The following is a 12,847-nucleotide window of genomic DNA, read 5'->3' on the forward strand; positions in this document are numbered from 1 at the left end:
TTATCTAAATTAACCGATAACATAGTAAGCTTAATAGAATTGAAATGAGATTACTGAAATCAATCCAGTCATACATAGTGTATTTCGGATCAATAATACGACTTATAAAACTATATGTGGAAGAAGGTCAACATCAATGAATTTCCTCTAATCTACATTTTCGTCCAAGCTCCAACGGTAGTGAGGTCCATGTTATAAATTCAGTGCAAAAGATAGAACAACAGCATTGCCGATTCTCTGTGTTGCCACTTTATTCTATAGTGGATATATCATGTAATATTAGCTGCTCTTATTGATAATAATCAATTATATATTTAAAAACACATAGATGTTGTCAGTTTTCTACACTTTAATTTGGTACACGACCATGGTCGTACAAATTAAAGTGTAGAAAACTGACAACATCTATGTGTTTTTATTTCATCATGGAACGTTTCTACAACATCGACCACAACTCAGTTGAAATTATATATTTCCCAGGAAAATGTGTTTTGATTGAATAATGTATTGTCGCAAAAGAGATTGAATATGTTGATGATAAATTAGATTTAATATAGTTTAAAAACAATTTGACAATGTTGTGGAGCTAGAGAAAATAGAGCTGTTTGCTTTGCTCAATGACAGACAAGAATAGCAACTCCAATTCTAGTCAAGTGCTGCTGACTTTATAAGGTGGTCCTCACTAATATTCTTCTTCCAGGCTTCTCATAACTCAGGCCGACTCTACTTCAAGCTCTTGAAGTTTACCTGGTGGAGGTTGCGTAGGCTTTCTAGATTTTCCAAGTCTTGGTATCTTGAAGAATGGTTTGAGACATTCAAATAATGCTTTCAGTGTATTGACTGATGCTAATAGATAGGCCTCTCCTTTGGCAGCAACACTGTAAAAAAATAATTGCTCTCAATAACATATTTCGGTATGTAAGGCTGGTCACTAGCAACAGGACAAGAGTGTGTTGAGCATGTGTGCACTCACTCATGTCGTCATACATTATTGTGTCAGCGGGTAGCTGTCAAGTAGTCGGGGCTACTACTTGACAACTGGTCATTTTGGCCATAGGCGACTACTTGTACCCTCGTAAAAATATGCCATTGCCGTCAAGTTGTCCCCCGACTACTTGACACCTACTGAACCAAAGGTGCCAACTATTCATGACCGAAATGACTACTTGACACCTTGCACCCTCGCGTCAGGGTGTCCCCCCGACTAGTTGTCACCTCCTTAGAGAGGAGACAAGTAGACGGGGATGGCTCACGTCTACATGTCACCTTGCACGCTGGCGTCAAGGTGTCACCCTGACTACTTGTCACCTACAGAGCAACCGGTTGGCACAACCTACACCCCCGCGGCGTAGGGAGGAGGGACCAAGCAATTTTCATTGCTGGTTATGGTGAAGAATTGAATTCTGAACACTTTTGGCTCAGTAACATTTTCCCGTCAAACGCACAGTTCGGAAGATATTCGCCGTCTTTGCTATTTTTAGGACAAATTTTCTCGAGTTGGTAGAAAACAGAAACAAATGGATAGTAAGCCTTTTTGATGACTGAACCAGATGTAGAACACAATTCTGAACAGATTTTGTTCAGTCATATTTTCCCGTCATAGGCACCGTTTACGAGTAAATTGAGCATAATGCTAGGACAGTCAAATTTTCATCCATCAATGATATGGCAGATGAAGCTATCAGTCTGGTTATTAACTGTGGTATTACATGAAGTCTGGTGATTAATATGAGGATGAATAACTATTTATATACACTTGTTTCTATATAGTCTGTTTCTATACTTATTCTTGATTGCATCATGGTTGAAAAGGCTCACTCACAAAGACATGATGTTCAAAATATCTTATTATATCAGAGTTAGGAATCCTAATGCCTTTTCATATAGAACTTGACTTGATAGTTGGGCTTCATTTTCCAATTTTCAAATAAAGAGCCAGCTGGAATGTTGATTTCTTGTGGAGTGGAGTTGAGGGGATAGGTTGTCGTGACCGTAGACGACTACTTGTACCCTCATAAAAATATACCATTGCCGTCAAGTTGTCACCCCGACTACTCACCCCGAAAAGCTTCCAACAAAAGTTTTTGTGGTTAGGTTCCTGTATCTCGTTGTTCATTTCTTATTTCTTGTTGTTTAATCTCTTGTCTATTTTTCATTTGCTGCTAAACTTGAGATTTAATGATTTTGTATCATGATTTAGAAATTTCTATTTGTTTTTGTTGTTATTGATTGTTTATTTTATGATGTTGGAAGCTGATGTCAAACAGCTGTTTTTGTTTGAAGTATGTCTCTCGCTGATGACACAACAATGTATGACGACAACATATGTGCTTACACATATGTCCAACACACTTTTCCTGTCACTAGTGATCCCCCATGCAAATTCATGAAAGCCATTGCATTTATTTATTATCTTTTTTTTGTGTAATAGTTTTTTACTACATAAGCTCAAGGTTTATTCATGGGTGGAAAAAGTATGTAGATATAGTGGAGGAGAGAGTGAGAGAGAGTGAGAAAGTGAGTACTGCCTGTTAATAGCTACATTAAGTCAGAGAGAAAAGTCAGAGAATGGCTTAATATCTCATATACAAAGGTGATTTTATGGTGGATGTGATTGGGGATCCTACTCAAATTGAAAAAAACTACTTTACAATGACTTCAAAAATCTGGTCCGCCATCTTGGATCCGCCATATTAAATGCAACTTCATTTTAACTTTCCTTGTCCTATTACCATAGGTAAGGAAAGTATTGCTTTCCAAAAAAAATTAAGGTACCCCAATTTCAAGTTTTCTATACGTTTCAAGGTCCTCTGAGTCCAAAAACATGATTTTTGGGTATTGGTCTGTGTGTGTGTATGTGTGTGTGTGTGTGTGTGTGTGTGTGTGTGTGTGTGTGTGTATGTGTGTATGTCTGTGAACACGATAACTCCATTCCTAATTAACCGATTGACTTGAAATTTTTAACTTAAGGTCCTTAAACCATGAGGACCCGACAATAAGAAATTCAATAAAATTCAATCCAAGATGGCGGGAAAAATGGCGGATAATTACTGAAAAACCATGTTTTTCACGTTTTTCTCGAAAATGGCTCCAACAATTTTCTTCAAATTTATACTATGGATAGCTATTCATAAGCCCTATCAACTGAAATGAGTCTCACTTCTGGAAAAATTCCAGGAGCTCCATAATATTATTGAGAAAAATGGCAGATAATCACTAAAAAACCATGTTTTTCACGGTTTTCTCAAAAACGGCTCAAACGATTTTCTTAAAATTCATACCATGGATTCATACCTTATACCATGAGGACCCGACAATAAGAAATTCAATAAAATTCAATTCAAGATGGCGGAAAAAATGGCGGATAATTACTGAAAAACCATGTTTTTCACGTTTTTCTCGAAAATGGCTCCAACAATTTTCTTCAAATTTATACTATGGATAGCTATTCATAAGCCCTATCAACTGACATGAGTCTCATTTCTGAGAAAATTCCAGGCGCTCCGAAATATTATTGAGAAAAATGGCGGATAATCACTAAAAAACCATGTTTTTCACGGTTTTCTCGGAAACGGCTCTAACGATTTTTTTCAAATTTATACCATGGATAGCTATAGTTGTAGTTAGATATAGATATAACTAGTAGTTGCAAATATGTTGCCGTCTGGCAACAAATGGCGGAAACCGCATATAGATGTCTCAAACCGTTTCGGAAATATTCACATTATTAATCAATACTATTCAAAGCAGAAAAGAGAGAAATAAGTCTGAGAATGGCATAGTATATAAAAAAAGAAGTGATTACAAGGTAGGTGAGATGGGTGATGCTACTCGAATTGAAAATACTCTTCTTTACTATGACTTTAAAAATCTGTTTTGCCATCTTGGATCCGCCATATTGAATGCAACTTCATTTTTTTTAAGGGGAGGTGGTAATGTGATACATGACTTGGATACGGAATTTCAAGAAAAAATGAATGGCGAAAACCGCACATCGATATCTCAAACCGTTCAGAAGATATTCACATTATTAATCAATTCCACTCATGTATTTCATTTCTGATTTGCATGGTACTGATTGATAATGTGAATATCTTCTGAATGGTTTGCGATATCGATGTGCGGTTTTTGCCATTATTTTTTTTTTTTAATTTCGCATCGAAATCATGTATCCCATGACCACCTTCCTATTCAGAAGAAAAGTTGCATTTGAAATGGGGGATCCAAGATGGCGGACCAGATTTTTAAAGTCATAGTAGAGTAGTATTTTCAATTCGATTAACATTACTCATCTCACCTACCTTGTAATCACTTTTTTTTCATGAATACAAAGCCGTTCTCAGACTTTTTTCTATCTTTTCTGCTTAGAATAGTATTGATTAATAATGTGAATATATCCGAAACAGTTTGAGATATCAATATGCAGTTTCCACCATTCATTTTTCCTACAAATTCCCTATCGAAATCATGTATCGCATGACAACCTCCCTATTTAAAAAAATGAAGTTGCATTCAATATGGCAGATTCAAGATGGGGAAAAGATTTTTAAAGTCATTATAAAGTAGTTTTTTCCAATGTGAGTGGGATCCCCAATCACACCCACCCGCAAATTATCTTTGTGTATGAGATATAAATCCATACTCGGACTTTTCACCCACTCTGTATAAACACAGTATGGTCATTTGGCACATGTGTGCCTTTTGAACCTGTGTAAAGTCTTCATACTTTGCTCTGTTTCAGTCGGCTTTGGGGTATGTCTGGTGTTCTGGAGTAGGGCTACCAGGATTAAAAGAGTATTGATTATGCAAAAGATAGCAATCAGGAGAATGAGTAGAGCTGATATAATAGCCCACTGAAAGCCCCTTTTTGTCGAGCTTGGCATTCATTTGGTGGTGAATCTCCATACAGAGTGAGTCATATGTATGGGAACACTTTTATCAATTATTTGTTAGAGACTGTTGTGGATATAATACCCCAGTCAGCAGTAAGGCTTGATTCAAGGCTTGAATTAGAAGCAGCCTTCACTTGTCAATGAAGGTTGGAGTTGAATCCAGCTGGAAACGATGACATTCCACTTGCTTGACATTCAACTCGAAGTCCCCTTGAATTTCCATACTAAAATCGAAAGCAGCATACCCTTGTTTGGCATGTTATGTATTTGTTCGAATTTAGCATTTATTGCATGGGTCAAACAAGTCTTGACTTTGCATTGCATTCCCCTTGTCAGTCAAAGCTGACAGTCTTGATTGGAATCGTAAACACCCTTTGTGTGATACATCATTTTTGAGGCCTTTTATAAAGAAGAAAGATGGCATCGATAAAAATGTTCTATGATACTAATATCCAAAATGGCGGCTGATGGAAGTTTTAGCTTCCAACGAAATTGGAGGTTGTAACTCGAATATTTTAAATGTTGACACCCCTCGAGTGACACATCATTCCCAAGACCTTTCTAGAACGAGAAAGATGACATTAATAGAAATATCCTATGATACTTTCATCCAAAATGGCAGCTGATTGAAGTTTTAGTCTTTAAGGAAATAATTGATTATAAGTTCAATCAGCTGCCATTTTGGATAAAAGTATCATAGAACATTTCCATTGATGTCATCTTCCTTTTCTTCAGAAAGGTTTTGAAAATGATGTACCACACAATGGTTGTTAACTTTTAAAATATTTTAGTTACAAACCCTCATTTCCTCAAAAACTAAAACTTCAATCAGCCGCCATATTGAATACAAGTATCATAGAACATTTCAATTGATGTTACCTTTCTTGTTTGAGAAAGACCTTTAGAATAATGTATCACACAATGAGTGTTTACATTTGAAATATTCGAGTTACAACCTGTACATCACCCCATTATGAGGGGTTGAAATTCAGTTTTATGTTGAAAGAGTCAGTTTTACCTCACAGTTGTGTGTCAAAAGGTGGAGTATTTGATCAGTAACTTATCCTGAGAGTTAAAGTATTATATTCACAACAGTCTCCAATTTATTGAAGGGTTCCCATACATATGACTCACACTGTATATTTAGTAGCCCTGTTCAAACTGAGAAGTGTATGGAAACGCTCCAATGTAGATCAAATGTCCATGGAATCAATAATCATGACATCAACATTCATTTTGTCCATATGAAGAGGCTGAGGTCCAGTCATCTGATCATGGGTAGACATTTATTTGATAAAATGCCCCACAAATTTACAAACATGGGAACCAGAGAATTCAAAAAAACTCCACATACATGACTCTGCTGAAACCTTTCTTATGATGTTAATGAGTCTTTTCAGATGCCTAAATCCAGCTTGGACCTGCAATGCTCTACAACCGCTGGAACCAATAGGCATTATAACTTATTGACCATATTATTCACTAATTTATTGATTTGGACTCTATTATGTGTGTAGGTGTTCTAAACTTTGACATGAACCCATGCAACTCATGATGTTCATGAATCGAGAAAGATATCCATCTATCCATCAATCTATCTATCCTTTAGTAACTACTTTCTTACCATGATTTTTTCGAAGGGCCTTCCACTTGTATTTCTCTCATCATGGTCTCGTCCCTCTCGTGGTAACTTTCTGCAGATGATACTCTGACAGGAGGGATTGCAGGTACAATTCTTTCTTGTAAATTACCATCTGCAAAGTGGAAAAGAGGTTTTTTGACACAGAATGCAAGGAAATTTGACTGTAGTAAATTTATTCAACTCTCCCATATTCATACACAAGAATACATTCATTTTCAATGTATAAACAATATTTTACTCTGTAAATCACGATCTGAAGAATGAACGAAATCATTCATGCAGAAGTTCTGTTGATATAAAATAGAAGAAAAATTCCATTTTTAATATATTCCCATAAAACAGATATGCATAAGATATTCGATAAATCTATAATTCACTTAAATAATCTACTTTTAAAATCTGAATAATTATCACAGGCTTTGCTAATATTCACAATAATGAGTTTCAAATTCATAAATATATTATATTTAATACTGGTACTTAGACTTCCAATCAATGCAAAATTCTACCAATAAAAACCTGTTCGGTCTATAAGTTTGATATGATATACTTGGTTCAATTACAAAATTAATATTTAATAAATTAATATTCAAACATGAGATCTCAGGGCTTTTAATATGAATTCGGGCAGTGCATGGAAGTAAGCTTCCTACATATAATAAATAAATTATAAAATGTTCTTGTGAACTAGGTGATATTGTTCAACACGTGGTGACTCTTAATTTCAATTCAAATTAATAGGAATAGCGCTTTTCGTTTTAATAATTACCCCACTGAACGTAGAAAAATGAGCTCATTTGGTTTGACTTATCACTCACTGACTGAAGTTCTGGATGTTCTCGTGGATTGAATTAATTATTTCCAATAATTAATTAGGTAGGCTCCTTTTCGTCACTGCTGGGCTAACGCGTGATCCAGATTTTTATAAGTTTCTTTCGAATTAAAGCTATTTTTATGGGAATCTTTACAATTACGAACTCCTTGACAGCACTGAGTTCACAAACAATTAACATTCAACAAACATACATTACATTTAAAAAAGGGTTTGGCTTAATAATTCATTAAAAATTTTTAAAAGGAATAAGAAAAGACCCTAGACTCCATGTGCATCCTCTCGGGTTGGGATCTTAAGCCAGAAGAAGGAGGTTTTTAGAAAAATTTTGCTTCTTCCTAGAATAATTCTGTAAGCTACTCTCTGATTGGCCTTCAATTTAATAGACTCAATACAATTGGTTGCCTTGGGAATCAGGGCTTCCTCGGCTTTACAATAGAAAAAATTAAATAAAAGAAGTTTTCATACAAATATATGGAGTGTTTATCTTAAATTGAATTCATAAATAAATCGTAACATACGATTTTAATAGATAATACATTTAGTTTTTATATGAGTTTTGTATACTCTTGATTTATCATGCTTTTTTAGATTATAATAAATATTTATACAGAAATAATAGTTATTTGTATTTCTACACATCGACTTCCTTTAGTATACATAATATATCCTTTATGAGTGAATTTTATATGATTCAACCGGTCATATGGGTTGATCGAATAATCAGCTGATTCGTTCAGTATTGGTTCTAATAATTATCGATTTATCCAAGATCGACTAATTCTTTTCAAAACGTAAACAAGTAACTCTAACCTCAATGTTCATGCATTTTATTTTTTTTTTGTAATCCGCCAATAATAATTATGCCGCTTTATAATTTTTTGATCTTACCAATGGGTTCTCATAATTATTAAATCACAATAATACATGTTTTCTTATCGTTGTTGATAATGCTATTACTCCTAATCGCTAATAATACTTGATTTGAGTTGATTTACTCTTTGGATAGGTCTAACCTTCTTTCCAATTTTATAGTTCTATTACATTTTATTGGCTCATTTAAAAATATTTGGTGGTTTCAAATTACCACGTGACACAAAACGCCCTCTGATTTCTGATTTAAAACGACAATTCGAGAATATAATATAAATTTTATGATCCAGTTGGTTTTGGATCAGAAATCATACATGTTACAAAGTCTGCTAATAACTCTACTGAGAATCCTACCTCCTAACAATTCAACAACATATACAACAATAAATAAATTCAATTCAAATACATACGCCTTACATCGGCCAATCTCCTTCTATACACAATACACAATATAAACTATCTCCTCCTCCATATATAATATAAATCTTTTTTCTAATCCACGCTCTGCCCTCAGGCCAGAAGCACATTTGAATGTTGGTGCAAAATCATTGCCAACCTAACAAACTGATAATTCTCCGACTTGCAGAGTATAACATATTTTCTCCCTCAACATAGAACAGTGACTTGTACATTATCATTTCATTCTCTTGCAGAAATTGGGCTTTGTTTTCATATAATGGATATTTTTAAGGATAATCTTTGGTAGGTTTTATCAACAAGAACTTCTTATTCCTCTAATACATTGAGACTTGGGATTAATGCTTTTGGTGGTAACTATGCGGTTTGATCATTTGGCGGATAATTTTAGTGATTTTCTTAATAGCTTATACATAAATAATAATAATATAATATCTTTATAATATCTCTACATGCAATTCACATTTATATGACACTTGATCTTCTTATTCGGGGTATCAACTTTGATGATTTAATAGGCATTGACTACTCTGGTTTTCGTAGTGTACAGCTGGTTTACGTTGGCTTCGGTTTGTCACTTGTCGCCATCTTGATGTTTCTTCCTGCTACATGAAGGTAAGTTGGCTTTTAACATTAGAAGTTATTTATTCTCTTGTTTCATTAGTAAGAATGGTGTTAAAAATGGTTTCTAAATTTGTTCTTTCTTTATTTTCAGGTATATTGGTCGAAATGAATACTCGTCTGCGAAATAAGTGTGTTGTCTGGTGTTTGTTTGGTACGTATTTGTTGACAGGTAGGTCCATGAATCCAAATATTATTGTTTACTTTCTTATCGCTTATTGTCTCGATAATACGGCTTGAGATTAGAGGCATGGGCTTTGATTCTGTAAATAATCTGGCGGTTTTGACGACCGGTTCTCCATCAGCTCTCTTATCCTGGCTAGCCTAGAGTATTTACTTGGTGTATTTTGAATCGTTCTGAGTTTCAGATTAGCTTTGAAAATTTTAGAACTGATTCTCTCAACATAAGACACGCCCTCATTCATCAGTACTTTAATGATATTTTCCTTAATTGATATCGCAGCCATAAATATAATAATACTCACAAAATAAATCAATGCATTTACCGTGTTTCTCACAACATAACCTTTCCACTCATCAATAGTAGTTTCATTTAGTAATAATAATACAATATTTTTCATCCTATCCACAACACAGTCTTTTATCCATATCACAGTCATAACAAATAGTATACAATATATCAGAACATTTATCATTTCTTTAACAATATAATCTCTCAACATATAATAGTCAGGTACTTTCATTTTATTAATATAACTCCTTATTTCTCTCACTCTTCTTAAACACTTTCCAGTCTTCATTAGTTCCCACAAGTAATCTAATTTATTGTTATCATCCATGCATGTTTCCATATTTGTTTCGTAAGCAGCTCCATTTTTAATCCATTTATTAGGTCCGTTTTTATCACATTTCTTTAGCCCATTCTTCCGGTCACATCGCCGATCTTCTGCTTTAAAGCGAATGTGCCGCGGATGCATGCTGTCGATCTCCGGTCCTCCATCCTGGTTTTGGTCCGGAATCCTCCTCGGGCGTTTGAAACGTGCATGCGGCTGGTATCGTCGCGCGCGGTACTTCTTTTTCTTTCGCCTGACTTTCCGCCTCCGGGCCTTGCGGTGCATGCCTCTTTTCTCCTGTAGTCGGTCATGCAGTCGGTCGTCCGGTGTCTGCCTCGGGCGTTTCCGTCTCCGGGCCTTACGGTGTATGCTTCTTGTATCCCGAATGTTGTCCTCCCGGTACTCCCTGGTGTCATCCTTTTGTTCCTCCATCCTGGGTTCCTCGGGGTGCATAAGTCCTGTGCACGGATGCCTGGTGGTGGTCCCTTGATGCGCGGGTGTGGCATTCAAAACGGGTTGATCGCATGTTTGCTCCATATTGCATAACTCCTTTACTATAACCTGGTGTTCCTCGGTGGTGGGTTGCTCTTCCTGCGGTGATGGTTCTCCAGTGGGAAATATAAGGCTCAAAAGGGATTGATGTTTACAGGGCGTTTTAAGTGCATGGCGTGTGGCGGTTTTTGGTGTTGGTTTCTGTGTGTCTGGTGGTGGGTTATTTGCATGTTGATTTTGGGTTGTCTTTGTTGTATGTGCTACTGTGAAAGATGTGTCTACTCTATTATTATTTTGTTTATTTTCGCCCTGTTTTGTGAAATTTACATCCTGATTTGTGAAAGTTATTTTCTGTTTATTATTTCTATTCAAGCGATCTCTGTTATCATAATATGTTTTTCTATAGTACTGTTTGCTGTTTTGATATTGAAATCTGTTTCTGCAATTATTTTCAGTGTACTTTGCACTTTGCGCATTTGCTCCAGCGTTTGCAATATAGTTTTCACTATTATAATTTTTTCTGAAATGATTATTTTGTTGATTAAAATTTTTTGCTCGATTATTTAAGTGGTTTGGCTCAGACGTAGCTGATTGGATAGAATGTAAATGTTCTATCAGTTCTTCACAACTGGAAATCGAAGATACTGCCAGTGTCATACGAACATTGAAAGGAAGCTTTTTTGATAAGATGTGGACCAGTGATGAATCAGCTAGAGATTCGTCTAACTGATAGTTTCTGCTCATCAGATCTGTTATAAAATCAGTGTAGGATTGTCCATTTCTACTATCGTAAGTGCGTAAAATAATTTCCGACAATGCGTCCATCTGTTTACATTTACTCCAATACTGTTGCAGGAACTGGGAGATGAAGTCCTCCAGGCTGTTGATATCTCGCATCCGGCTCTGGAAAAACATCAGTGGCTCGCCAAGTAGTAAACTGGACAATTGGAAACGCCACATTAACCAAGAGGTGGGTGTCAGTTCTTGAACGGCTCTTATTTGGTCCACAAATAATTTGGGTTGCATGTGATGGTAGGAATTATCAAATTTTCCAAGATTTTGGAAAGGTTGAGTGCTATTTACTGGTTCAATCGGTATATAATGTATTCTGCTGGCTGGAATATTTTCTATGGATGTCACTAGTCTAGAGACTCTTTCTTCCCTTAATACGTCTACCCGCTTCTCAATTTCTTTAGGCACTTCATCCAGCTCATCGTTTAACTGATATATAACATCATCAATATGATTTTCTAGGTCGTTTATGGCAGTAGATTGCATGTCTTTTTGTATTTTTTTAGTCATTTCTTCTAAGGCTTGGCTGAGCAAGAGTTTAAATTCATTTATAGAATCGTTTGCTATGAAGTTTGTAGTATATCCGACTGAAGAATTTAATGTGGTGTTGCCTTTTCCTAGATTGGTGGTTGCGGATGGCGGTTGATTGGCGATATCGGATGGCGATTGGGTGGCGGCACTCTCCGTTCCCTCGGCGGCGCTTGGGGCGATCTGCGAAGACGCCGGTACCGGGTTGGACGCCCTCACTCCCTCATCTCCCTCAGCCGGACTCTCATTGGAATTAATCGCATTGACGACGTTATCAATCTTCGTAGAAGACAATTGGGCTAAGTTTTGCGGGTCGAAACTGATGGAGCATATGCTGCCTCCCTCTCTCTCTCGTGGGGTCTCCGCTGCATCGTCCTGGGGCTGTTGATTTGCCGGTGTCGTGGCTACATAGTTTTGGGGATGTTTGCTGAAGTAGGAAATTTGCGAGTTAGCCGGCGACTGGTTCATGGTGACGTTATTATGGAATACTTCGAGTAAATAGCCAAGTGTGTTGCCAAGTCTCAGGAATATTAAAATGGATTCAGTGATAGTGCCTATTCTGGATAAAATTGTGTTGTGTTGAAGTTTCAAGTGTCATGTACATATATTACAAAAAGACCTTCGAGTGCTACAGGTACGCTTATCAACATAGACAGATATGGCTTACAAATTACACTAATATAGTTCTTAAAATTTTAATTAGGGTCTTATCCTCCTGAATAACGATAGTATTATAATGCCTCAAATAACCTATAACCCTGGTCAGCATACAATGTCTAGATTCAAAGATCAAAATCAAATTTTTACTATAACTTTTATGGAAATTTCCATCCAATTTTCTCTATTATGAGAATTATGTTATCAAACTCGTGTGATACAGTTTGTCTGTATTTATGCAGCTTGAAAAATTTTAATTTGAAGAGCAACTCAATTATTTTAGCCAGAACTTACAATAGATTATCAG

The 12,847-nt window shown here is 36.0% G+C and overlaps 2 protein-coding genes across 3 annotated transcripts in view; one reads left to right on the forward strand and one right to left on the reverse strand.

The window, feature by feature from the left end:
- Nucleotides 1–464: 464 nt before the first annotated feature.
- Nucleotides 465–12,847, reverse strand: part of LOC111046354 — a 120,501-nt gene continuing 108,118 nt past the window's right edge. Inside the window, exons 20-21 of the mRNA XM_039440729.1 lie at nt 6,517–6,646; nt 465–878 (exon numbers count right to left, since the gene is read on the reverse strand). Coding sequence (XP_039296663.1) covers nt 713–878; nt 6,517–6,646 — 296 coding nt within the window. The 3' untranslated portion in view covers nt 465–712. The remainder of the gene's footprint in view (nt 879–6,516; nt 6,647–12,847) is intronic.
- On the forward strand, nt 9,401–12,420 carry LOC120354186. Of its 2 annotated transcripts, XM_039440731.1 has the most exons (3): nt 9,401–9,449; nt 11,419–11,533; nt 11,977–12,420. In XM_039440731.1, the coding sequence occupies exons 2-3, from the start codon at nt 11,429–11,431 to the stop codon at nt 12,184–12,186; spliced, it is 315 nt and encodes a 104-aa protein (XP_039296665.1). In that variant the 5' UTR covers nt 9,401–9,449; nt 11,419–11,428; the 3' UTR covers nt 12,187–12,420. The 2 variants fall into 2 exon arrangements, with proteins under 2 accessions (XP_039296665.1, XP_039296664.1); XM_039440730.1 differs by lacking the exon at nt 9,401–9,449 and having other exon boundaries at nt 11,363–11,533; nt 11,977–12,419.

This window comes from Nilaparvata lugens, chromosome 14 (assembly GCF_014356525.2).
Source record: "Nilaparvata lugens isolate BPH chromosome 14, ASM1435652v1, whole genome shotgun sequence".
NCBI classification, from domain to species: Eukaryota; Metazoa; Arthropoda; class Insecta; order Hemiptera; family Delphacidae; genus Nilaparvata; species Nilaparvata lugens.

Bases quoted from the DNA above. Each gene is read 5' to 3' on its own strand.
- LOC120354186 (XM_039440731.1), top strand. From the start codon at position 11,429: ATGAAGTCCTCCAGGCTGTTGATATCTCGCATCCGGCTCTGGAAAAAC. The intron at 11,534-11,976 runs GTGGGTGTCAGT...GCCTTTTCCTAG, and splicing joins AACGCCACATTAACCAAGAG to ATTGGTGGTTGCGGATGGCG.